Here is a 27,660-nt window from a genome sequence, read left to right on the forward strand (position 1 = left end):
TGGTTTACAAGGTGCTGTGGTGCTGCCAATCCAGCCAGGAACACCGGGGAAAACCCCTTCTCTTTTCGATAAGTGCACTGGGTTCTTTTAGGTGTGTTTACACAACACATGGGACCAATGGCTCAACGTCGCATTCGAAGGACGAAGCAATGGTTAAGTGTTTTGCTTAATAAGGATACACTAGAGGTGGAATTATGTGCACTGTGCACTTAACCGCTTGGCCACGACACTTCCACAAGAAAGAAGAAAAATGGAAACAAAATTCCTTGGCATTTATATTCCACAATTACTGAGCTTTTTATTTGAGAGAATTCTCTAAACATGCATTATTATGACAAAAAAACATTATTTCTACAAACTACTTGAGATACTTATGCATTTATATAAAATACAAAGACATCATTAATTCTAAATGGCTATTTTTTTTTATATCTACGATAAACTTAAATTTTGTTAGATCAGAAATAAGTTTTGGCTCACCAGACATTTCTTACAAATTGTTATCTTTGCATGAATAATTCATGTATCAAGGCCTGACCTTTGAACTCTTGCATATATAATGAGCTATGCAAATTATATAAGTTCACAGCCAAAGGGTGCGTTCGTTTAGGTTCCCTGGGTAGACCCGGTATGCCCCGGTAAATTCGAATAGGTATGACGGGGCTCACCCGGGTCAGCCCCCAGTGCCCTGCTTGTGGAGTGGGTCACTTGGGGGTGACCTGGAGGTACACATGCCGTCACCATGAGAGGGCGAGTGTGATCGTTCGATTAGCTCTTGTCATGGGCTCACCCGAGTGAGCACCGCGGATTAGACCCAGGGAAGCTAAACGAACGCACCCTATATTAGAGGCATGAACCAGTCTTTTACAAAAGTTCACGTCAATAATTTCCATATGCATGAGGTTCAAAGGTCAGAGCATGATGCAACCAAATATTTCTGTGACACCGACAGACAAAAAAAGGTGCACCTTTATTAAAGGTAAATTGTTTCGAGTATGTTTTTGTTGGCATCTCTTAAAAATGTTCACAATATTAAAACTGTTGTACACTTATTTAAACAATAACTACTTATTTCTCCTGGTTTTGAACGACACTGAACAAAAAAACTGGGAAAAAAAACCCCAGATATTTATTATTCTTTTTACTTCAGCTAGGCATCATTGTGACTCGGAAATCTTCCAGCTAAAATAACACATTGTCATTGATAAATATATATAAATACATGTTCAAACCCATAACACCAAACATTTCTATGTGTTTTAGGTTATTACATCTAAGAACAAAGTTTTGGTGGAGGGGGAGGGGGGAGGGAAAACAACATTAATGACTTACAAATTACTACACATATCATGATTGGGGATGTACTGGTTACCAGCCAACAAAAATCTTTGTCTTCGTCTGTTGTTTATCACTGGCCCCCTGCAACTCCGGGCTTCTAACGAAATGCGCTTTAATTTTGTTGACGTCTTAACTTTCTACATCTTAAAAGTAGAGCCTGCTCATTGTTTAAGTTAAGAGGCTATGCATGAAAGAAAATTTTAAGTGTTCATTTACATTCTCTTTTTTTGAGGCATACACATTAAATGTAAAATTTTGATTAAGGAATGATCTGTATTATATACGTAAAAATATTGCTGCCTGCCTCAAAGAACCCAAAAGAGCTGCCGAACAATAGTTTGATTTGTAGAGAGTAAACTGAATAATACTGGGGAATAACAAGCAGTGTACCTTTAAATCTTATGCGAATGAAATTCACAAACAATGATGATGAAAAATATCACAAAATGCCATTTAATTACATCGATTTTAATACCATTGATTTTAGTTTCTAGTTTTACACGAAGCATTACTTCCAAGTATCACCACGTACAAGATGAACTCCCTCTGAACAAAAAAGTGTTTTATAGCACCAGACAAATACCATCTTTATAAAGTTTCAACGACTCTCACTGCCTTTAAAAAGCACCCACCCAAAACCCCTCAAAATCCAACTGCGTGTTTTGTTTGATTCTGTGGGACCGTGGACTGCTCAAGTAAACTGATTATGCTTTTCATGGGATCAGGCATACCACCATAATCAGAGTCCAACAGTTTGAGCTAGTGTATGGTGTTGGGATTTTGTAAGAGTAAGGAATGATGATCCTAAATATTTACCAGACATAGGTCGGGGTTGAATCCATCAGAATTCAACAGACGGGATGTTTTTAATTAAGTATTTAATGCGTCAATTCCATCAGAGTCTACAGGTTTGATGGTCAACAGCTGGATTTTGATGGATTCCGAAAGTTAGAAGGGCGAAGGGTTTCTAAACACACCTCGTGAATCTCATTTGAATGTCTGGCAAACTGACTCAACTCAATGGCAAATGCACATGCTAAATGTGACAGGGGCTCTGACTAAAGGCAACATCAAATGACTTTTTGGGGGGAGAGATCAGGTACAGTTGTCGGAAAAGTCTGGTCCCTTCATGCCATTACGATACAGGGCAAACATGCTCTAGGTTCTAGACTTCTTTAAGGTTACTTATTAGATAAGTCTGGTGCACCACATTTAAGACATGCAATTCCAATACTCTTGAGTCGGTGCACAATACATCGTCCAAAAGAAAAACTTGTTTCTCAACTCTCTAAATACTCCCTTTTTATTTCAAGCAATCTAAATTATCGCATATCTTACTCCGAAATGACAAAAACACACGATTCAGATTTTTGGCTTTGGCCCTAAAACTTTTAAAGTCAACTTTAAACTATACCACTTGTTGACCTCCATTAGTAAAAAAAAATAAAAAATGAAATGGCAATTTCAGGAATTTTCATTAACTGGCCAGGGCCCATAAAAGCCGTTTAGCAGAAAATTCTACTCGACAATGATCATCGCTCCCCACACCACAGCGTGACGTAGGAGTCGTCTTGCCGTTGGTGTCAGGAAGGGCATCCGGCTGTGCATCTTCACTCCAATAGTCTAAGTATGGCTAGAAACCGCTTTGCTGAGCAAAATGTGAGTGGGGCACCCAGCCACAACGAGAAGTTAATGTAATTTTGGCTGATAACGTGTTTCTGTTATATTAATTTTTTCCCCATACACCGATGTGTGTTAATAGCACTGTATACTCAGTATTTTCCCCCCCGAGTCCTGTGAAAAAATATCACAGGCATGTTACTCAGGTTGGATTCGAACCCACAACTCTTGCAACTCTAGAGCAGTGTCTTACCAACTAGACTACCGAGGTTGCCCGGCAGCGGGTACCGCAACGATATAAGAGATGTTAAATTTGCATTGGGGATAAAGTGTTTCTGTTAAGCAACACTTGTATGTGCTCGGCAAATGTTTTTGTGCTTACAGGCTTTATGAACATCTGGCCCTGGTACCAGAGGAAAAAAATGAAGAAGACATGTATTCTAACGCACTGGCAGGGAGACAGTTTTAATAATAAGGACTTTTTGGTATCAATTATTTTGTCATTTCTTAGAAATGTACAAGAGTTGATTTCAACAACCAGGACCCAATCGTGGAGAGCTGCTTTACTGCTGAAACAATTTTCTGCTGCGTAAAAGCCATGTGAAATACACCATTTCTGACTGGTCCCCCTTTCATTTCTGCTAAGAAAATAGAAATTCTCCAAAGAAAAATTCTGCTAACCGGCTCGACAACTTTTGACACACATTTTATTCAAAACCTCAAGTCTTAAGTTTTCTTGAAAAAGCTCTTAGTGAGCAGCTTCTCGAAACGTTTCACTCAAACTCTGTTTTTATTTTGTTTTTTAAAAAACCCTAAATCGGCTAGAACCAGTGTAGAACCCTCTTCTGTGTATTGTATACAGACTGCCAAGTTACCAGACTAAACAATGATTACACTTACTACAATAATTTATTGGTCTAGTTCCTCATCTTCAGAGTCCTCCTCCTCCTCGGCTGTGGCCAGCCACGTCAGCCATTGGTTTACCTATCAAGGACATAATAATAATAATAATAATAATAATAATAATAATAATAATAATAATAATAATAATAATAATAATAATAATAATAATAATAATAATAATAATAATAATAATAATAATAATAATAATAATTTAATTGACACAAAAATAGAACAACACCCCAAATAACAAATTAATCATTTAAGTAATAAAACACATTTATATAGCGCCAAATCCATTGTAAAAATGCTACCATGCATGTAAGCCAGGCATTGAGATCTGATAATACCGGCGTTAATGGGTTAAAAAATAAAGGTATAAGTATACAGATACATATAAACAATCAATCACAACAGTAAATACAATGTGAAACATAAACATCCTGAAATTGGGCTATGCTCCTGAATCAACTTTGTTTAAATTACATATTCTGTTTCCTACCTGAAACAGAGCCTTTCCTTTGCCTGGGTGTTCATCTGTGATGTCCTCTCTCCACTTCAAGAAAGCCTCCTCCTCGATCACCTCAAGGTTGTAGAAGTTGACGAAGAATCGCAACAGCATGCCTGGCAGATCAAATCCAAGAAAAAGACAACGTTACAATCACTGTTGGGTAATTACTCAAAATAATTATTATCATAAAACATTTCTTGATTACGAGTAATGGGGAGAGGTTGATAGTATAAAACATTTTGAGTAATGGCTCCCTCTGAAGTAATGTAGTTTTCGAGAAAAAAGTAGTGTTTCACGAATTTGATTTCGAGACCTCAGATTTAGGATTTGAGGTCTCGAAATCAAGCATCTGAAAGCACACAACTTTGTGTGACAAGGGTGTTTTTTTCTTTCATTATTATCTCGCAACTTCGATGACCGATTGAGCTCAAATTTTCACAGGTTTATTATTTTATGCATATGTTGAGATACACTAACTGTGAAAACCAGTCTGTGACAGTTACCAATAGTGTTCACCGTCTTTAACACTAGCGAGACTTTACAATGCTTAGCAAATTTTAGTCTTTAATGCAAGAGCATGCCTCAACAAATTTAAGCCTCGGTTAATTTGAACTATTAGTTGTTTCTTTTTATTGATATTTTCTTCATCTTACCTTTTGGAAACTCGCTGTTGAAGCAGTGCACCTGCAGAGCATAGAGGGCGCTAAGCTGTAAAGCGACGCTCTCGTGTACGAACTTCTGCAGGACAGGTTTGAATTTCTCCAGCAGGTTGCGCTCTTTGTCAACGAGGGCTTTCTCCGGAGCGATGGTGTGGTCAACCCCCGATGCGAGGGTCGTCTGAGAAGTCACAAACTTGATGATGCTGAACAAGAAATAATGTTTCATTTATTTATTTGGATCTATGAACAGGGCGCAATTTCAAAGAGCTGCTTGAAGACACTGGGAAGGGTTTCGCAAAGAGTTGAGACAAGTCTCGAATTATGACGAGTAGTTAGGACAATTTACCTCCTCCTAACTTAGGACTAGCCTTAAGTTTTTAATACCTCCTAGGACTAGTCCTAAGTTAGGACTCTTTATGAATTTTTTCAGCAAGATGGGTTTTGACTGATGCTTAGCGAAGCCCGGCCCTAGTTATAATAATAACTAGTGGATAACTTTGCTTTTCAATCTTACCTGGTGGCGAGTGCGTTGATGAAGCCCTTGTCGGTGTGAAGCTTGGGCGGAATGTTATCTCTGATCCACTTGTAGAGGCTCGCCGGGTTAGGGTCGGTGGTAATCTGCTTCCAGATGTCCGATTGTACCCTCAACAGCGGAAACAAAAAGCTCAGACCCTGTTAAAAAATAATAATTATACAATTACTTTTATTATCAGGCATGGTCGAGGTCGAGGATTGAGGATTATTTTCTACCATTTGGCAGTACGACATATTGGTTAATCTTCTTATCAGAACTTAATGGCACTGGACACTATTGGTAATTACTCAAAATAATTATTAGCATCTTACTTAGTAATGAATAATGGGGAGAGGATGATAGTATAAAACATTGTGAGAAACGGCTCCCTCTGAAGTAACATAGTTTTTGAGAAAGCTGTAATTTTCCACAAATTTGATTTCGAGACCTCATATTTAGATTATGAGGTCTCAAAACCGAGTATCTGAAAGCACACAACTTTCTTGTGACAAGGGTAGTTTTTCTTCCATTATTATCTCGCAACTCTGACGACCAAATGAGCTCAAATTTCCACAGGTTTGTTATTTTGTGCATATATGTTGAGATACACTAAGTGAGAAGACTGGTCTTTGACAATTACCCAACGTGTCCAGTGTCTTTAATTATACTATGGGGAGGTCAAACAAGAAGCCTTTAGATTGAACAAGGTCTGGCCTCGTTTGGTCCCAAGAAGAAGTAGAAACTGTTCAAGCAAAACTTTGTTCACCTTGTCCTCAAGAATGTCCATCATGCGCTCCTTCCTTTGGTCGATCTCAGGTAGCATTAACATCATATTCACCTTGCTGGCACCTGGAGGGGGAAGAGGTTGAGAAAGATAATTCGGCATACTAGACAAGTCTGACGGGTTTAGCCGTGTAGTGCATATTTGTAGTATACTTACCAGGGAGTTGAGATGGTTTGAGAAATGGCCCAATGTCCTGCCGTCGATTTCACCAAACTCTTCCTAACTTAGGAATCATCTTAGGACTTAGGACAGGTTCAGTTCCATATCCAAGTACGTAGGACGCATTGAACCCATCCTAAGTTCGGACGGGTTACTCGTCCTAACTCGAGATAGGATTGATCCTAGCGTTTCGTGAAATCGGCCGCAGGGTTAAAAACGTTGGAGCGCTTTGAGAAGCCCTTAGGTGTGAAAAGCGCATTATAACAACCGACTATTATTATATATTTATATATGGATAATTTTTTTTTTTTTTTGGGGGGGGTGTAAACAAGATGGATTTCCTTTTAAAAACAGAGAAACAAATCCCTTAAGAATCTGAAAACTTACAGAAGAGATTGACCAACCACTCCTTATCCTGCATCTTGCGCAACTTCTGAAGGCATAGGAGGAACAGTGGATAGTAGGCGCCAGACTCCAAGGGCTTAGCGATGGCTCCAAGACAGGCGACGTCGTCCGTGATCGCCCTAGCTGCGTAACTCGCCATGTGGGATTTAACTAAGGCAACTTCAGCTTCCAGATCAGCCGAACGCTCAAGGAGAGATGTGAACCCCTGGAATTTTTTTTTTCAAATAGGGGAGTGAGAATTAATTTAAAGGCACCTTACAGCATTTGTTTTTGCTATAAAAAACAGTTGCTGGCAGTGTAAGCACTTTATATAAACATAACGCTCACTCAGCGAGGGCGCAAATGTACAGCGCATTGATATGGTTATTGTTAAATGTGCTATATATAAGAATTGTTATTATTATTCTATTTCTATGAGGCAAACCCTCGTACCTCCACAAACTGCAGTGATGTGATCATGCTCTGCTGCTTCAAGGCCGTGATGAGTTTGCTGACGCTCTCACGTTCAGCGTCTCCCTTAGCGACAGCGTTGGTCATCAATTCACACATCAACGAAGAGACGTGCTCCGCTGGTACTCGCAGGTCCTTCCAGCCGTCGGTCGCCGCGGTCAGGTCATCAGAGGTCATGTAGGTTTCAAGCAAAGATTCCTGGAATAGTTTCAAAAGGGAAAAATTAACAAAGAGTTAAACCACGAGTTTAGGTTTTCTCAAACAGAGATTCCTAGAAAATTATTTTTGCAACTTGTTTAACTCATATCTCAAAAACAACAGCACCTCAGCAAGCTATATTGTAAGGGACACTTTCTACCATCAATATTTTCAAACTATCGGACCCTGGTCTGGCATCTGGACTCACCATTGATTTAATCAACTCTTCCTTGCTCGGTGCCTGCTTCTTGCTCTGTTTAGCTTTCTCCTGCCCGGTACTCTGTTTAGAAGCCAGTGGCGGGAAGCCAGACTGAAGGTTAGCGGGCGGGGCCTGTTGGGGCGGGGTCGGCTTAGAAGGGGCGAGGCTCTGTGGCTGAGACTGGGTTTTCTTGGTGCTGGGGAACGTCATGCTGGGGCCTTGTGGTTTTAACATCATCGAGCCAGAGTTCATGCGAAGATTAAACTAAGAAAACAAAAAGAACAATTAATATTGTTTTAAAATCTGTTAAAGGATTGTAATCCACCATATACATAAACTGACAAACCTGTAGAAGTTTTAGATCAAACGGCCATCTGGGTTACGAGAGAATAGTGAAAAAAACGATTATAAATTTTGCATTGCATCGATGCCAAAATAAAAATAAATAAAACGCTCACTGAGCGATAAACTTAGTTAGATTATTTATTTCTCATCAAATATGACATTTCAGACAGAAATATTTCAAAGGATGTTTTCAACCATCATCATCATTAGACCGTGTAACTTTATGTAAATCTGTGATCTTCACGATTTTTGTTTCTTACTAGTTCTGTACTGTTCCTTATAAGTAATCTGTTTACACAAAAATCCCAAACTCTTTAAAAGCATTTAGAACTCTTGTCCGGGTCTGGTACCCAGGCTTACCTGATCCGAGTTGACCTTGCCCATACGTTGAGGTTTATCACGCTGGCTGGGCATAGAGGGTCTCTGATTGAGGTACCCACTTCCTCCTCCTTCCCTTCCTCCTCCATCCCTCCCTCCTCCTCCACCATTGTCCTTGTTCATCCCCTGTCCCTGCTGGTACATCTGGTTATGAAGACGCGGTGCCTGGTTGGTGTAATTCCCCTGGTATCCTGCACAATTCAATTCAATTCAATTCAATTCAATTCAATGAAATATGACGTTTATTCCACTCTTATATGTTTGGTTTGCGGTAACACCATGTGTATTTCTACTTCCCAGGTAGAGCTTGTTTTTTGGAGAACAGCCGTCGATTACACAAAACTCTTCCTAACTTAAGATTAATCTTAGGACTTAGGACGAGTCCCAACCCTGCACTGTAGCATGCAGACCTTAAGATTAATCCTAAGTTAGGACGAGTTACTCATTCTAACTTGAGATAAGATGAGTCCTAACTCTTTGTGAAATCGACGGCTGTCTACCTAATTCAATTCAATATGACGTTTATTCCACTGTTACATATTTGGTTTTCGGTAACACCATGTGTATTTCTACTTGCCAGGTGGAGTTTGTTCTTTGGAGAACTGTCTTTCTTTATTCTACTACCGCAGAGTAGATTAATCAGATTTTTTAGGAGACTTCTCGGTTATGAAAACAAAAAAGAACTGTCCTGCTTTTTAACTACTACCTGAGCAGAAGGTAGAAAATCGGCTGGGACTTCAACTATAGCTTATAAGATCGACATTAACTGCACTAACGCGGAGTGAGCTCTTAAATTGGTCTCAACCATTCGACTAGCTTGCTCCAGTCATCATTCAGAATTGAGAAGTCTCCTGAAAAATCTGAAAAATCTACTCTGCGATGGTAGAATATATAGCAAGACAGTTCTTAAGAACAAACGCTACCTGGCAAGTAGATATACACATGGTGTTACCACAAACCAAATATGTATTGATACCTCACCATGCATCGCCTCAAATAGATAAATAGTATTTATTATTTATCTATTCTGTTTTTCTTTTTAAATAACTTGTTTAAATAGCTTCAATTGTTGTCGAGTTTGTTAGCAGCTCTTAATCTATCAAATATCTATCTAGTGCTTCAAATTTTTTAATAGTTTTACTCGAAGTATATATTTATATTTGTTTATTTATATTATCTAAGTGTTTATCATAGTGATTTTTTTTATTTATACTCTATTCGAGGATTGGATAAGCAGGCTTTTGAGTCATAGTGTAGTAGTACGCTTTTGTTTATCCTGGCCGTCTTAGAATGGATTGTTGTCCCTTCCTCTTCCTTCCTCCACATCTCGTACCTGTCCTGTACCCTTTTGTCTAATCCCGCTCCTCTAGTTACCCTGTATTTAAGTTACCTTTTTTGAAGTCTTATTATCCTTGTTTTACTTGTATGTATTTGTTTTTGACACTGGCCGAATAAATAATAATAATAATAATAATAATAATAATAATAATAATAATAATAATAATAATAAATCCCGTATTCTACTCTTTTTGGAAAATAATTCAATATGAGAATAGCAGTGCATAGAAAGGTATGAAGAGCGCCAAGAGTGCATACAAAGTATACAAAATTAATATAGTGCTATAGCAAATAATCAACAAATAACTAGGAATGAACCCACACTCTGCTGATCTAACACCAGAGCTTGAATCCGGTGCTCTTAACCGCTCGGCCATGACACGCCGCGACACATAATGCTGATGAAAAAATACAAAGAATTTAAGAACTAGGCTATACTGAAGATGACAATTAAAACTTCTTTTTGGCGCTCCCCCGGAACTGACCAAAATACTTGTTTCATGGCGTGATGATAGTCTTACCTTGGTTTTGACGATCCATATTTCGTTGCGGATTCCTCATCTGTTGCTGTTGTTGCATCATGTAGTTTGAAAATGGCTCCATCTCAATAGTGCCGGGGCCCGTTCCAACTTTTCCAGCTGTAAATATTGATTTGAATTTCTTCATTTCAAATTCAGTTTCATTTATTTTGGGCCCAATTTCATAGAGCTGCTCAAGCAGAAAGTGTTGCTCAACAATTTTGGCTGGTAACCATGTTCTGGTATAATTGAGTTATGAAATTCGGCCCTGACAGTGAGGCCAAGGGCTCTTGGAAAACTGAACTTAAAGGAACACGTTGCCTTGGATCGGACGAGTTGGTCAAAACAAAAGCGTTTGTAACCGTTTTTTATAAAATGCATATGGTTGGAAAGATGTTTTAAAAGTAGAATACAATGATCCAAACAAGTTTGCTTCGAAATTGCGTGGTTTTCCTTCTACTGTGCGAACTAACATGGTCGGCCATTTATGGGAGTCAAAATTTTGACCCCCATAAATGGCCGACGTGTTAGTCGACGAGGTAAAAGGAAAACCACGCAATTTCGAGGCATGTTTGTGTGGATCATTGTATTCTACTTTTACAACATCTTTCTACCCATATGCATTTTATAAAAAACGGTTACAAACGCTTTTCAAAGACCAACTCGACCGATCCAAGGCAACGTGTTCCTTTAAAGGGGCATGTTGCCTTGGATCGGTCGAGTTGGTCTTTGAAAAGCGTTCTGTAACCGTTTGTAATAAAATGCATATGGGTAGAAAGATGTTGTGAAAGTAGAATACAATGATCTACACAAATATGCCTCCAAATTGCGTGGTTTTCCTTTTACCTTGTCGACAAACACAGTCAAATTTTTGACTCCCATAAATGGCCGACCGTGTTAGTTCGCGACGGGTTTGGGGTAGGGGTGGAGGGACCGGGTTTGATGCCTAGTGGGAGAGGGGGGGGGTGGGTTACTCACACATTGTGTCCTGTAGAAAGATATCATTCATTGCGCCAGCTCGCATGTCCCAAGTGCCATGCATAGCTCGATCACCGTTCAGTGGGCCAAAGAAATCACCATGAGAAGAACGACCGCCGTCATGCGACATGCCGCCGTCCTGGAAACAACAATCAAGACAACAAAACTTTATGCAAGTTGCCTTCAAGGTGTGGGCTACGAACGGATCAACTATTTTTCAAGGGGCCGTTGCCACCTACTCCTGCAGCTAAAACAGGGTTACCCCATTTACAGTGCACATATACGGATGTAGGCTTGGGTATCATCCATCAGAAGCCTGGCTAGTTGAGCAGAAAGCACTACCTCCCCAACTTTACGAAGCAATCATGGTTACGTGTCTTACTCAAGAACACAAGTGTCAAGACTGGGACTCGAACCAACACTCTGCTGATCAGAAACACCAGAGTTTGAATTCTGCCACGACACTTCCACAAGACAAAACTTTATTGACCATGATGACATCCCATCAATGGTTACAAACGAGCTACATAATAAAAATAGTAATAACGGACATTTTTGTCCTGCGCCATATCTTTCAGAAAGACACTCCTAGTGCATAGAAAACGAACCTCTGCTAATGACAGTACTTTAAAGGCAGTGGACACTATAAGTCATTACTCAAAATAATGATTAGCATAAAAATTACTTGGTAACGAGTAATAGGGAGAGGTTGATAGTATAAAACATTGTGAGAAACGACGCCCTCTGAAGTAACGTAGTTTTCAAGAAAGAAGTAATTTTCCACGAATTTGATTTTGAGACCTCCGAATTAGATTTTGAGGTCCCGAAATCAAGCATCTGAAAGCACACAACTTCCTGTGACAAGGGTGTTTTTTACTTTAATTAATATCACGCAACTTCGATGAAAAATTGAGCCCAAATTTTCACAGGTTTGTTATTTTATGCATATGTTGAGATATATCAAGTGAGATGACTGGTCCAGTGTCCAGTGTCTTTAGGCTAAGATTGAAACAATTATTCAACTTACCTTATAGGCTTCCTGATGGATTTGGCGTAATGTCCGTGGTCCTTGTACGATCAGAGAATGACGAAACTGCCACTGTCAGGGGAAATGAAAAATAAGATTTTTAGTTTGATCCAAGTTAGAAAAAGAAAATACAAAAATTATTTTGTTTTTGGTGAAAAACATGTAAGGAAAACAGAAAACTGTGAAGTCATTTTGTTAAAGACGTTACTCAATGTTAAACTATTTCTTTGACGTCACTGTTGATGAAAGTGTAGATTATTTTTACAAATCTACACTCAACTGTAGATTCGTTACAAATTTACAGTTAATTGTGCAAACTAGTGATAGTTCAACTTCAAAATGATTGTCTTTCTAAAAATAACATGATGTAAAAAACTCAGCGGAAAACATGTTATGTTTCAATGTCCTAAAACATTTTCCAGTAAAACAATTAACTAATATAATTTAATAACATTATTTAAAAAAAAAACATTGTACACGATAATGTTGCAAGCACTAAATTGTATACTCATAAATTTTGCAAAATAGTTATAATGTGAGCAAGTGTCGTTTGACAAAGTACAAAGATTGGAGGAAATAGTTTAAAGGAACACGTTGCCTTGGATCGGTCGAGTTGGTCTTTGAAAAGCGTTTGTAACCGTTTTTTATAAAATGCACATGGGTAGAAAGATGCTGTAAAAGTAGAATACAATGATCCACACAAACATGCCTCGAAATTGCACGGTTTTTCTTTTACCTCGTCGACTAACACGGTCGGCCATTTACGGGAGTCAAATTTTTGGCTCCCATAAATGGCCGACCGTGTTAGTTCACCCAGTAAAAGGAAAACCACGAATTTTCAACGCAAATTGGTGTGGATCATTGTATTCTACTTTAAAAACATCTTTCCAACCATATGCATATTATAAAAAACGGTTACAAACGCTTTTCATAGACCAACTCGTCCGATCCAAGGCAACTAATCCTTTCAGTCAGAGAATAGACACTAAGTGTAGATTCGTGAATACAATGTACTCGCCTTCGGCTCTTACATTCTATCCACGAATCTACACTTTCTCGTCTATTCTCCTTAACTGAATTGAATTGAAAGAGAACGTGACGATTACTAACGTTGTTGCGACGTAGCTCCAGGCAATCCTGCAGCATGAAGCGAATTCGGGCTGGCAGCTCCGGATTCTCGGAAAAACGGTACATACGCTCAAAATATTGATCCATCCAGGACTGCAAGAAGGAGAAAACAAAAACAACAATTAGTCAGTGAAATTATTGCAAATCAGTTATTAAGAAAGTATAGAATTCAGTGAAAAATTTCCCTTAAACAGCAGAGAACAATGCTAGGCAAAATGCCTCAGTTGCTACTAAAAAAAACATCATTTGCTACTCAATGTTAACACAATTTGTTCAGTTGAAATATTTTGTGCTGGATGAAAGTGTTCCCTGGAATTGTAGAGATCACATAAAAAAGTCAAGAGATTAGCCCTTCCCTATAAACTGTTGATTTTTTATATCAGTTCCTCATAATTAACTGTTTCATGCTATGTTCTCTGCTGACCAGACAACCAGCATGAAACAGCAGTAGTGCACAAACTGTAACTAATATCTTACACAGACACACAGAGAGTACGACTGACCAACACACAGACAGCTTTTTGTACTCACCCGTGCCTTGTCATGGTCAAGTCTTCGACCCACTGTATTTATTATCTTACACAGACACTCGAGGTCCTCCGCCTTCTCTCGAAATGACTCGTTGGTACGCTTGAAAAGCAACTAGAATAAGGAAAGGTCAAATGTCAAAGGTCATCAAGCTTGAAGCATCAAGGTTAAAATGTAAAAAGAAATAAATGGATTTGACCTTTCTGTATAGTGGAATGGCTTCGTATGGTTGGTAAACTCAATGAAAAAAAGCTATCGGCAGGTGTTTATCAACGTACCTGTTTAATGCACCTATGTAGAATCGACTCGTGGAGCATGTCGAGTTTGCCCAACTCACCTGTTGAGATCCAAAACACAAGACAAAAATTAATAACAATTAAAGGTATGGTTCCAGATACATTTTTGTGAATGGTATTTTTTTTTTTTAGTTGTAGTAAATCATTTGAATATTTGTTTATCGACATGAAAGTTGGAGTATTGCAAGAATTTTGATCTCATTCAACTCAAGTTTCAGGGAATGGAAATGATTAAATGGAACCGAAACCGAGAGTCTGTTTTCGGGTACCCGGATTTTTAAGGCTTAAAATCCAACCATGTTTATCTTCAATCTTCAATGGTGGAATCCTTATTCAGCTATCTATAGCTATACTAGGATGGTGCAGAAGTGACGTCACAGGCAAAGTGCATAAGAAATAAGGTGAAGTTCAGGTGTCGACAAGACAAAAAGACTGATAACAAAAGACGATAACTTAGCGAGGTGAGGTGGGGGTGGGGGGGTTACCTACCGATGAACTGAATGTTTCCCAGCATCTTCTGTTTGGTAATGTGTCGTTGTTCCTCCTCGTCCTGTGTAAGGCTTCCATTTTTGTTGTCGAAGGCTAGAGAAAATAAACAACAATTAAATAAATTAAAACACCATGAAAAACACACAAGTTGGGACAAGTGATTTCGTTCAAAGAGATTCAATGGTTGAGGGCGCTTACCTGCAAAAGCTTGAGTTCTGTTTTCGAACTCATCCTGGCATTTGTTGATGAGAAGCCGACGGAAAGTCTGCAAAATAAACAAATCAAAATTGTAAAATTCATCGGTTACACCCAGATAAAGTTGCTTACATGGCTTTATCATAAATTTGGTATGCATGGCCAGTTTTTTTTTTTTTTGGGGGGGGGGAGGGGAGGGAAGGGAGGGGAGGGAAGGGAGGGGGGTGTTCGGCACTTCCATAAGATGGATTTAAAGGGGTCTTAAAGGCAGTGGTCACTATTGGTAATTACTCAAAATAATTATTAGCATAACACCTTACTTGATAACGAGTGATGGGGAGAGGTTGATTGTATAAAACATTGTGAGAAACGGCTCCCTCTGAAGTGCCATAGTTTTCGAGAAAGAAGCAACTTTCCACGAATTTGATTTCGAGGCCTCAGATTTAGAACTTGAGGTCTCGAAATCAACCATCTAAACGCACACAACTTCGTGTGACAACGGTTATTTTTCTTTCATTATTATCTCGTAACTTCGATGACCGATTGAGCTCAAATTTTCACAGGTTTGTTATTTTATGCATATGTTGAGATACACTAACTGTGAAGGCTAGTCTTTGACAATTACCAATAGTGTCCACTGCCTTTAAGGAGGTTAAACCAAGTCTTACTCTGCTGTTAGAGCCCGGGGGCTCAAAACTAGGGGCGTCCTCATCTAGGCGTTTACATAGCTGAGCATACACCGTACTGTACTTAGGTTCTTCCAAAGCTTTGTCGAATATCTGCAAAAAGCAAAGTACAAATTCAAAACATTGGAGTGCATGATTTTCAAATCTGCATACAAAATTTACAAGTATCCTTTCATACCCTTTCTGCTCCCCCCCCCCACTATGTTGCTCATTGTTCCTAAACTTAAAATTGATATGCATGCGGTCTATATTAGGCCTGTGTGCTTCGTTGTTGAAAGGGCAAGGGCACCAAGGCATCTTTTCCTTGGTATAGGGCACCCCATGAGGGCATTTTACATTTCTACTGGAACATTTCAAGGGGACTAAGGGCAGTTACCAGGGGGATAAGAGGCAATCGCTCCAATCTGGAGCGTTATTGTTTGGTCTTATCTTCTCGGTTTTTTTTTTATGAATAAATGAATTTTTTTATTTTATTTTTTATGAATTGTTTACAAATTTGTTATACCTTTCAAAAAAAATGTTTTTAGGAGGGAGAGGAAATTTTGATTTTTTGTTCTTTTTTTTAGAGCAAAAAAAAAAACGGAAATCGGTTTAAAAACACATCCTTGCTTTCTTTAACTCAAACTACTTACGAGAAGAATGATTCCACTAAGGACTTGTTTGGAGTCGATTCCTATGTTGATTAGTTCAAGGCAGAGCTTGTCAAACTTCTCTGGGGTCAGCTTGTTTAAAATCCTGCACAGAAACACAAAAGAAAACAAAACTAGAGTTAGAGACATCATAAGGACCAATAAAACAAGCTAAATGGAGATGGGCTGGGGTCACTTTCACAGATCGATTAGGACTAGTTAGGACTAGTCCTAAGATATTAAAAACGTAAGGCTAGTCCTAAAGTTCGGAAGAGTAAATTGTCATAACTGGAGTTAAGACTAGTCTTAACTCTTTGTGAAATCCACCCCTGGACACACTGCCCGAAGAAATGACAGTACATGGACAAGAAGAATAATGGACTGGCAACCAAGGACAGGGAACAAAACAGATGTAGAAGACTTTGTTTACAATGTCTTTCAATGGGAGAAAGAGAGAAAATAGTTGTCTGGTACCTACCCTCTAACACGTCTGAAGATGTGGTTATGTCTCTCCTGCCCTAGGGAAAACTCAGGTCTGTGACCAGCACTTGGGGGTACCCATCGCTGTGGGGCCCGGCCTCTGCTACCTCGGTTTCTACTGCCGTTGTCGCTTAACAAAGGTTCATTGTAGCTACTTTTGCTGTGGGAACAACATTAACGCCCGGTTAATATAATAATAATGCCCAGTCAATATAACAAACATGCCCAGTCAATGACATTAATGCCTGGTCAATATGACATTAATGCCTGGTCAATATAACAATAATGCCCAGTCATTATAAGTAAAACAACAAAAAACTATTTTTGTTTTTCAAGAAAAGGAAAGAAAAAAATGTTATAATATTTTTTTTTAAAGGAGGCAGGCCTCTATAAAGAAGGCGGGCGAGGCACTTATAAGTTTTTAATGTCTGCTAATGCCCTTGTGTGACTTACTTTGGGTATTGTCGTGGTGTCTCTTGTTGCCTTCGCTGAGGGAAAGCTTGAGAAGCACCACCTACTTCTCCCTGGCCTTCCACTTTGTCTAGTATCGATCCACTCTTATAAACAAACTAACAGAAGTCCCCGATACCTACAGTAAACAACAACAACAATCAATTCAAGAGCATCAAAATTCAAGATCTGGTGGTTCATCGGAGTGTGGGTACGAATCCCAATCATGGCATGGTGTCCTTAAGCAAAATCACCCACCCAAGGGGTATGGTTGCCTGCAAGTAACATTCCACTGGTTTAATCTTCCCACAGTCCGCACTTGGATTTAACAGATGGATCGCAGTACGCGTCATCGACGGCCATCTTTGATGTATTTACTAGCAACATCGGAAACAAAGGCCCCCAGGCCACAGTTATTAACTTAACTTTTTTATTTCCTGGCATGTGTTGCTGGCTTTTTTGTATGTTCTAGTGTCATTTTCATTACACTGCTCTGTATTGTTCGATTGTAATGCTGTCTGTCTGAATGCCATATATAAATAATAATAACAATAAAATGAAAAAGGGAAAAGTGCGCGCGTGTTGACGTCACAAATTCACAACGAACTATTCGCAGCAGTTCAACTATGCTCAACTTACTTGCGAACATCGCTGTGAAAGGAGGGTTGTGATGTCAAAACTCAAATTCATATCAATTTCACTCATTTTTACAAAAAGGGATATCTCATTGAGGTAAATTAGATACTAATCCAATGAAAAAGTGGTGGCGCCATCCATCCCATACGGAAACCTGCCAAAAATTGTCCAAAAATCCAAGTTGGATTGGATTGGTTTTTTTAAATAGTCAAATCAAACCAAACGAAAAATATTGACAAACAAAATTTCAATTATAATCAGAAGGGAGTATTCGTTCGTCGTAAGGAAAGGGTTATTTTTAATCTACAACAATGGAGAAAGACAATAAAAACATGAGACAAAAAATAACAACTTGTGGGACTGGGATGCAGGGGCTGAAATTAGTGCACATTTTGCTACTACGACAAGATTTCCAACGCATGCAATTCTTGCGTGCTTCGCCAAGCTTAACAAATAATAAATTAAACAATCTAAACACTTCTTACGCAAATCAACAATACATCATAGAATAAAATACTCAACTATCATACAAATAGATGTTCTAAAACTTAAAAAAATCATCGCAAAAACAGCTTTTTTAAACAAATTTCTTGAACTCACCAGCCAAATAATAATCCTTGTTGCAGTGCAGTGTGGAAATCTTCGATGGTAGCCTGTAGCCGCTGTGACATAAGAACCACGTTGTGCCGTGCAGGAAACACACGGGAAAGCGCGTCATGCTTTGCCATTCAATCACAAAACAACATCCTTTCTTGATGGCAGGATACCAGCCAGAAATCAGAGGACAATGAATGGGGTTTAAAGGGACATAGAGGGCGCGCTTTGCATTTAGTGGAATCGTGATTCATTAACTGTTCACAGAAAAATGACTAAATTAATTGTATTACACCTTCAATGGGTTCGATGAGTTAGGGATGTGAGCTATTTATATTTTATCAAAACAACAATACAACATATTTTCTTGGCAGAATAACGGACAGTAGTGCGAATAGAAGACAATGCAAGGGTTTAAAGAAAAATAGAGGGCGCACTTTGCACTTAGTGGACATCCTTTTAATTTTTTCCCCCCGGCATCCTCCCAACACAAAATAATTTAATTATGACAATGATTATCTCAAGTTCGATTGATATGAACGTGTATCCGGAAATCTTTAAAACGTTATCCAATTTCAGCGTATTGTTTACAAAATTGCAAGGAATTTCCCCTTAAACTTTGAGAAAACAATATTGGAACATTTCTAATAGAAGTTCTAACAGCCCTTTTTCCACAAAAACGCAAGCTTACACCTTACATCTTACAATCCAATTTCACTGAGCCCATGTTGGGGGAATTGCAATCCTTGGGCCTACCCGGCCCCTTGTGATTTCATTCATGCATGAGCCCTTTTTGACAAAATACAACTAGGGTTACCCCTCACAATTTTATCAAATTTTTAAGTATATTATTTTTGACGTAAAAATGCAAGGGTTTCCCCCTGTTGTGATTATTTTTTATCAAATTTCAGCAGACTTTTTAGAAAAATGCCAGGCTTACCCCCTTACAAGTTTACACTTAAGTACAGTCCATTTTTTAGTAAAAATTTAACGAGTTACTTCTTATGATTTTATCAAAATTTCAGTTTCAATTTTGAAGAAAGCAATTGATTAAAAGTTTCAAAGTGAAAAACTAAATGAACCTCCTGGGTCAAAGAAAGTTACACACGTTTTGTAAAATGAAAAAGATTCACCCTTTCTCTGGTTATTCAGTAATATCCGCATTTATTTTTTTAGTCATATACATATTTTGCATACAATAATATACAGAATCATTGATTATGATGTCACTGGTTAGAGATGTAAACAATTATCTGTTGCACGCTAAAACTTTCAAGTTGTTGTATAAACCATTTGCATAAAAAAAAACTTAAAAAAAAACTTAATCCACAATGTCTTTTGTTTATTATTGTGTAGGGTGGTAGGGTTGGCTTAGTGGTGTTCTTCTTCCACCTCTGGGACCCCGGTTCGATTTCATGTCAGGGCACAACCTGAGTTGAGTTTTCAGTCCCTACCAGTCTGAGTGGGGTTCCCTTGGAATAATTCTCAGGGGTTATCTTCCCGCATCTAACACTGGAACTTCCTTCCTTGTCTTCTTTCCATGGGGTTATTGGCTAGTATTGACCAAGTTCGATCAGCGACCATTTTCAACCACTAGTCAATGTTCCATGGGGATGGTTACCTATGCATGAAATACATCCTGGGTACCAGGCAAAATCGCCCAATGGTCGACAACAGTAAACTTTTAGTCCCTTGATCCAACTTGCTCATAGATTAAGTTTGCTTTTATGCTTTAGGTCTGGCATTAGAGATTTGGTTTCGGTTTGCGATGGGGTTAGGTAAAGTGTCTGGATAAAGATCAAAGGTACATTGCTTTCTCAGAAATCTAACTTGCTTGTTCCGCCTACTGATCCACAACCAATAGAGGGCGCTATTGCACTCGGTACGGGGTCTTGAGTTCGGCTCATTGTTTCCGGTAGCTCCGGTGGTAAATGCAGCTTCTGTTGAGACAAAAATAAAACGATTCCAATGACTTGCAATGTACCGCTAACATTTGAATTATCGGACTGTAGAGACAGTTGCTATGTCAAATGGTTCGGGGGAAGCCTTCGCATAGCAACCTCCAAATGAGAAAACCTAGTACCATTGTGTCATACACATTCATTCAGAATTGTGTATGGGCGTTCACTGTCTATTCAGAACTACGCAAAAGCTTGCCCATAATAATGTGATGTTAGCAACTGTCTATAAAGTCTGAGGAATTCATATTGAACGAGTAACTTGTGAACCAGACAAAGGGTGCGTTCGATTAGCTTCCTCCGAGTCGACCTCGGAATGCTCATCCGGGTGAGCCCTTGCCATGAGCTAATTGAACGATCACTCACCCTCTCGTGGTGATGCCATGCACCTCAGGCCAGCCCCAAGTGGCCCGTTCCACACGCAGGGCACTTGAGGCTGACCCCGGGTGAGCCCCTGGAATGTCGTCAAAGTAGTCTAAATACGGGGGCATATCGCGGTCGTCCCGGGGAAGCTATTGAACGCACTCAATATTAAAATCTAATGGCTTATTCGGACATGGCCTTTAGTTGCCAGAACCTACCTCAATAGTCAGCTTTTTCCTCTTCAACTTAAAGGCAAGATCCATGGTATCAGGCATGTGACCGCACAGCGAATTTAATCTTGGCAGCTGGCGAATATGAAACAAACCTAGCAAAAGAAAATGTACAAAAATAAATTTAGAGGAATGGTTTGAGCGAATGTCTTACACACAGACTTTAAGCCCAGTTCATTCGGTGTGAATAGGAGGCTCTGACGTCAAAATTTATTTCTTATCCCGGTGAACTGGGCTTTGGTATTACTGAAAACTGAACTCCTTATTCATGGACACAAGTGTCATGACCGGGATTTGGACCCAACTCTTCTGCTGACACCACCAAAGCTTGGGTCGAGTTAACTAGACCGCTCAGTCAAGACACACCATTTTGTCCCACATTCATAAAACCACATATAGAATTATACCTTCGAATTTCGGGATTGTGGCTCTAATGAAATATTGGATATTGTGCCCCTATGTGAATGACGTTGTGCACTACATTCCCAACTTTGCACAAAGCAATTATGGTTAAGTGGGGACAAGTGTCACAGCCTGGATTCGGACAACACTCTGCTGCAGAAAACACCAGGGCTTGGGTCTGTTTTTTTTATATTTATTTTTGATGTTTTTATGCAAGTCGCCTGACACACAAGCCCGAAGGCCATTTCAAGGTGTGGGCTACAATTATTTTTTTCCAGAAGCCATTGCCACCTACTCCTAGGGCTGAAACAGGGTTACCCCCCTTTCACAGCCCATACGAATGTAGGCTTGGGTATCTTCAATTCGAAGCCTAGCCGGTAGAGCAGAAAGCACTAGACTAGAAAGCACTAGGTGAACTAGACAACTCCGCCAGGACACGCCTTGATCCAATAAGAACGTTTCAACCAGACTTTTGAGATGCTCCCTATACTCACCATGATACTCCTTGAACACCGGGTTTTTCTCTTTTTCTGCGCCAGCGAAGGACTCGAGTCCGATTGCCGTATCACACATTCTCTGTATCCGCCTGACGACTGCTGCATCCTGTCGACAACAAAAACAACGAGAGAAACTTGACACAGGATTTGTAGATAATGTTAGAGCTTTGCATGCTGGTGTGAAAAGAGTCGGTCTGGTCTTGATGTTTTGAACAGTATACTCTGCTCGTCTTCAGGAGAAAAAGAAGACAAGCAGAATTTGTATGGGTGTTCACCGTCTCTTACGTAACTACGCAAAAGCTTGCCATGAATCATGTGACATAGCAACTGTCTTTATTGTCTGACGAACACAGTAATAAGTGGTGACTTGTTATCGAGCATGTCGGTGTACCTGAAAATTCAAATCTAAACTCAAAAATGGCTCATTCTTTTTTTGTTCAACCCCAGATCGGAGAAAACTTACAGGGAATAAATGTGTTGGCATCGTGACGACACACACAGCCAGAGAATTCCTCAACAAAGCACGTAGAGCGTGTAAGAACTGACATAGCTCCGCCCCTTGGTGTCTATCATGTTGATTGACAGCTTGCTCCTCCCCCCACAACGGCGACCCCAGAGAGTCAATGGCTATCCGCAGGATATTCCGGTCTTTTGTCTAGTAGGGGGGAGAGACAAATAAGTGAAAACTAATTAAACAGAACCCAAAGAATTTAAAAAAGTAATGATCACAAGTAAAATTGTGCCTATCCCTGCCAACTATATCACAAAACTACTTCAAATTTACATTCCGTCAAGGAATCTTCGATCCAGTTCCATGCTGGGCCGGGATGACAGGTCTTTTTCTTTAGCCGAGCAACACATCTGGAAATCTCTACCACTCAACTTAAAGGAATGTTACAGAATTGGTAAGAAACAAAAATCGTGAAGATCACAGACTTACATAAAACTTACACGGTCTAATGATGATGATAGTTGAAAACATCCCTTGAAATATTTCTGCCTGAAGTGTCATATTCGATGAGAAATAAATAATCTAACTTCGAGTTTGGAGTTTATCGCTCAGTGAGCATTTTATTCATTTTTATTTTGGCATCGATGCAATGCAAAATTTGTAATCGGTTTTTCACTATTATCTTGTGACCCACATGGCCAATCCATCTCAAACTTCTACAGGTTTGTCAGTTTATGTACATGGTGGATTACATAAAGTGCTTACACTGCCAACAACTGTTTTGTTACGAAAAACCAATTCTGTAATGTTCCTCTAAGGGAGCGTCTCAAAAGTTGGGCACGTTCCTAGCGCAAAAGAACGTTCCTGCGGGCATATGCCCGCAGGATCGCAACATCATGACAAAGCATACACGGAGCGTTCCAAAAGACCGGTCCTGTGGAACGGACAAAAGCGGCGGGGATACTCTTGCGATCCAAAAAGAACGTTCCTACCGTTCCGACTTTTGAGACGCTCCCTAAGTCTTAATGTTTTTCTTTGTACCACAAAATCTAAATCTCTTCTCAAAACTTATTACGGACTAGTGTAGTTGTGTCTGCTTGCTTTCGTTGGTTTTTGGTTTTACTGCGCCTTGAACACCCAGCATGGTGGATACGTGCGCTTTACAAGTCTTTATTCTTAGTATTATTGATGATGGTGGCAGCATGAGCCTATGGTAGCAATGCTGATTACATACCTGTCTTTCCAATAAGTTAAATCCTCCCTCCATTACTTGCTTCTCGATTTGTTGGAATAATCTTTGATAAGGTGAGCCACAGTGACTACTGGAAAAAAAATACAATTCACAACAGAGTTCAGTCACAATGGCAGTTTTCCTTTGCTTGACGTAACTCAAAATGCAGTCAAGGTTTGATGAGTCCTCCATTAAAGGCAGTGGACACTATTGGTAATTACTCAAAACAATTTTAAGTATAAAAACTTACTTGGTAACGGGGAGTAATGGGGAGAGGTTGATGGTAGAAAACATTGTGAGAAACGGCTCCCTCTGAAGTAACATAGTTTTTGAGAAAGAAGTAATTTCCACTAAAATATTGAATTGAATTCGAGACCTCATTCGTGCCTGGGGTTACAAACAGCAGGGAATTAAAGGAAATTTCTTACCTATTCTTTTCTTGAAGATGAAAACACTGACATGGGACGTCGGAAAGTCTCTCTGTTGGCATCGGTTTACTCAGGTCATAAAAATGGCCGAAGCGATGTGTGGAAGGGGTTGACTTTACAATAAAATCCAACAAAGAAAAAGAAAAAATAGTATTCTCAGCAACTTAGTAAAAATCTTTGTTGTTAAATAAAATAAATAAAAAATAAACATTTAAACATTGCCTAACATCATCAGGCCAGACAGCCACTTCAAGGTGAGGGCTACACTTTCTGCTTAGCGCAATTTAGCAGCGTACCAGTCACAAATTGTAAATGGTAGTTTGGCTGGTAACCTATTTCTGCTAACCAAAATTGTTTTGTGCCAAGATTGTTTCTGTGCATAAGCAAGTCTAGTTTTTAAGCCCCGGGCCCATATTTCATAAAGCCTGTAAGCACAAAAACAACTTGCTAAGCACAGAAACATATTGCTTAAAGGGGTATGTACTTTTTCCGAACAAAAAACACACTGCCACAGATTTACTTTAAACTTACACAGTTTGAAGATTATGATAGTAGAAAGCTATCCTTTAAATTTTACTTACTGAGGTGCTGTAGTTTTTGAGAAATGAGTAAAAGTAATCATTTTCGTCTCAGTTTTAAGCATGTAAAAACGTATTAACCAGTTATGCTATGGTTTTGGTATAATATCATAACTGGTTAAAGGAACACGTTGCCTTGGATCGGTCGAGTTGGTCTTTGAAAAGCGTTTGTAACCGTTTTTTATAAAATGCATATGGGTAGAAAGATGTTGTAAAAGTAGAATACAATGATCCACACAAACATGCCTCGAAATTGCGTGGTTTTCCTTTTACCTTGTCGACTAACACGTCGGCCATTTATGGGGGTCAAAATTTTGACTCCCATAAATGGCCGACCATGTTAGTTCGCACAGTAGAAGGAAAACCACGCAATTTCGAGGCAAACTTGTGTGGATCATTGTATTCTACTTTTAAAACATCTTTCCAACCATATGCATTTTATAGAAAACGGTTACAAACGCTTTTGTTTTGACCAACTCGTCCGATCCAAGGCAACGTGTTCCTTTAAGGGGATTTTACATGCTGGTCTCATGAGACCAAAATTATTTTGTGACTTGTTTTACTCATTTCTCAAAAACTACATAACCTTAGTTAGTAATATTTGAAGGGAAGCTTTCCACTATCATTATCTTCAAACCCTGTAAGTTTGATGTAAATCTGTGGACATTTTAAAAAAGGTCCTGACCTTTAATAGAAATGGGTTATGAGCCAAAATTACATTAAGTTTCAATGTAGTGACTGGTGTCCCACTCATTTTTTTGCTTAGCAAAGAAGTTTGTCAAGCAGTATTGTCTGCTTAACAGCTAAATATAAAATTGGGTCAAGGATAGACAAAATACAGGATTGAAAGATGATAGCCTGTACTCCATACAAGTACACTGTATGTTGATTGAAACTTACCTGGTGTTTTGGAAGATGTTCATATCGCCAGGCTATTTTCATCCTGTCCTCTGAGCTATATGTAGCGCCCTCATTGTTCTTGATTGTCTGAGCTGCCTTTTTGATTGGATCGTCTTCGACAGGACAAGGTAGATTCTATAAGAAATAAATACGAAATGTCAAGTTTCACAACTTAGCCCTCCTACTATTGGTACCTTTTTTACAGTGAGCAGACCAACTGTGGTAGAACAAATTTTTGCCAGAAAAGTGTTGGCATTTTGTCGTGATTTTGCTCCATCTTTTGTCTTTCGTTCTGCCTAGGTGTCAAGTACAGTACCTTTAATATTGTTTGTGGTCGTTCGTCGGCACTGCCTAAGAACATCGCATGACCATTCATCACTCCTTCCGCCAGAAAGTATCGAAGCAACAGCTGGGCGTAGTGACCATAAGTATCTGCCTCTGAGAGGGAGAGAAAACAAAGGGATTACGGGTGGGTCAGATTATACAGATGTTTATTAATATTTATAAGCATAAAACCTTACTTGGGAATGAGTAATGGACAGCTGTTGATAATATAAAACAGTGCAAGAAACAGCTATCTCTGAAGTAACGTAGTTTTCGAGATAAGAAGTAATTTTCCACTAAAATATTTGAACTTGATGTTGAGGCCTCAGAATTTGATTTTTAAAGGGTTCGAAATCAAGCATCTGAAAGCACACAACTTTGGCAACAAGGGATTTTTTTCTTCCAATATTCTCTCGCAACTTTGTTGACCGATTGAGCTCAAATTTTCACAGGTTTATTATTTTATGCATATGTTGAGATACACCAAGTGAGATAACTGGTCTTTGACATATTTTACCAATAGTGTCCAGTATCTTTGAACTAGCTAAATGTTTTTACTATCCTCTTTAGACCTTAGCTTGAGGTGTTTGGATGTAAACTAATGAGTGAAAACGTGGCGGCGGCAGGATTCGGAAAGTTATCCCTCCTTTGTTATAATATGTGATTACCAATTAGAAGAACTGAACCCACAGCCAAACCTCCACCTGAAACAAAAACAGTACAACATTATTTAATAATTGTACACTGTGTGTGTCCATTTATTTGGAAAAGTTTCCGTATGGCGCCACCACTTTTTAAATCGATATGAAATAATATAGTATCTAATTTACCTCAATGAGATATCCCCTTTTTGTAAAAATGAGTGAAAAAGTGGTGGGGCCATACGGAAAGTTATCCATTTATTTTATTGTACAACTAGAACTACAAATACAATGATTATTGCAACAAAAAAGAAATACAATTGAATGATGCACAATAATAACATTAATATTAAAATAATACTTTAATACTGACATTTGTTTTGTGTTTTAATTAATTAAGCCCAATTATCTAAGTACCTACTCTCTTATTTTACACTAGTTCATGGAGCAATGGCAACAACAAGAGGTCTAAATAAAAGGTGACAATTATAATGGATAACCATTTGGGGTCTTATTAAAACGAATTTTTGGAACTGCTCAACAAAAACCAAGGATATTTTTTAGATTAGACCCAAAATAGAATATAAAAAAATGAGAAAAAAGTGGTGGCACGATTTGATGTAGAAACATAGAACTAAAGCACTCACCAACTACAAAATCCAGGGATGGGACCCCAGTTGAAATGAGAAGCTGACCATTGTGTAAAGACGGACGAGCTCCTGGTAATTGGGCAACTTTTCCCCTGCTTTTCTTCTGGAAGCTCGTGTTCGTTGCAGTGCCACTGGGGGCAGCCATTTTGATTTTGACATAGTCTGGTGACCATCTCACCGTATCGATTGTCTTCTATCAAAGAGAACTCAGTGTACTACTCCATTCATAAACTCGTTTCAGTCGTTCCATGTAAAAGTGGAGGGGAGCGAACGGGACGCTTTGCGAGTTACTGAGTTTAGAATTGCGAAACACTTGTGTGACTAGGATCGAGTTTAACTAAGAGGAAATGAATAAAACGGGGTCCAGTGTCAGATGCAATTGTGTCCGCCATGCAATACTGTCCGCTCCGGACACTTTTGCATATGCAATCGTGTCCGGGGCTATGCAAAAACCGTAGGCGGTACATGCACATGACTGTACATGTAGTGTGTGTGCACGTGTAAATGCACTGAACCTACTACGTTTATTTGCGCTCGTATTTTATGATGCAGTGAATATGACCCCACGGCTGAAC

General features: G+C 39.1%; 2 protein-coding genes across 2 annotated transcripts; both read right to left on the reverse strand.

Moving 5' to 3' along the window:
* Nucleotides 1-262: 262 nt before the first annotated feature.
* LOC139954044 (eukaryotic translation initiation factor 4 gamma 2-like) lies at nt 263-17,565 on the reverse strand. The gene is made up of 22 exons (XM_071953706.1): nt 17,533-17,565; nt 17,206-17,321; nt 16,751-16,912; nt 16,276-16,378; nt 15,626-15,736; nt 14,961-15,027; nt 14,763-14,855; nt 14,256-14,314; nt 13,981-14,091; nt 13,432-13,542; nt 12,322-12,393; nt 11,295-11,433; nt 10,320-10,436; nt 8,443-8,651; nt 7,747-8,001; nt 7,323-7,538; nt 6,873-7,095; nt 6,309-6,391; nt 5,543-5,700; nt 5,023-5,231; nt 4,361-4,482; nt 263-3,942 (listed from the first exon to the last, which is right to left on the reverse strand). The coding sequence occupies exons 1-22, from the start codon at nt 17,563-17,565 to the stop codon at nt 3,868-3,870; spliced, it is 2,844 nt and encodes a 947-aa protein (XP_071809807.1). The 3' UTR covers nt 263-3,867.
* A 2,003-nt stretch (nt 17,566-19,568) lies between these two features.
* On the reverse strand, nt 19,569-27,230 carry LOC139953743 (elongator complex protein 4-like). The gene is made up of 10 exons (XM_071953281.1): nt 27,083-27,230; nt 26,463-26,498; nt 25,787-25,908; nt 25,471-25,605; nt 23,993-24,105; nt 23,568-23,655; nt 22,346-22,537; nt 21,880-21,988; nt 20,972-21,078; nt 19,569-20,372 (listed from the first exon to the last, which is right to left on the reverse strand). The coding sequence occupies exons 1-10, from the start codon at nt 27,228-27,230 to the stop codon at nt 20,250-20,252; spliced, it is 1,173 nt and encodes a 390-aa protein (XP_071809382.1). The 3' UTR covers nt 19,569-20,249.
* Between the last annotated feature and the right edge of the window lie 430 nt (nt 27,231-27,660).

The sequence above is a fragment of the Asterias amurensis genome, chromosome 22 (assembly GCF_032118995.1).
Source record: "Asterias amurensis chromosome 22, ASM3211899v1".
Taxonomy (NCBI): Eukaryota; Metazoa; Echinodermata; class Asteroidea; order Forcipulatida; family Asteriidae; genus Asterias; species Asterias amurensis.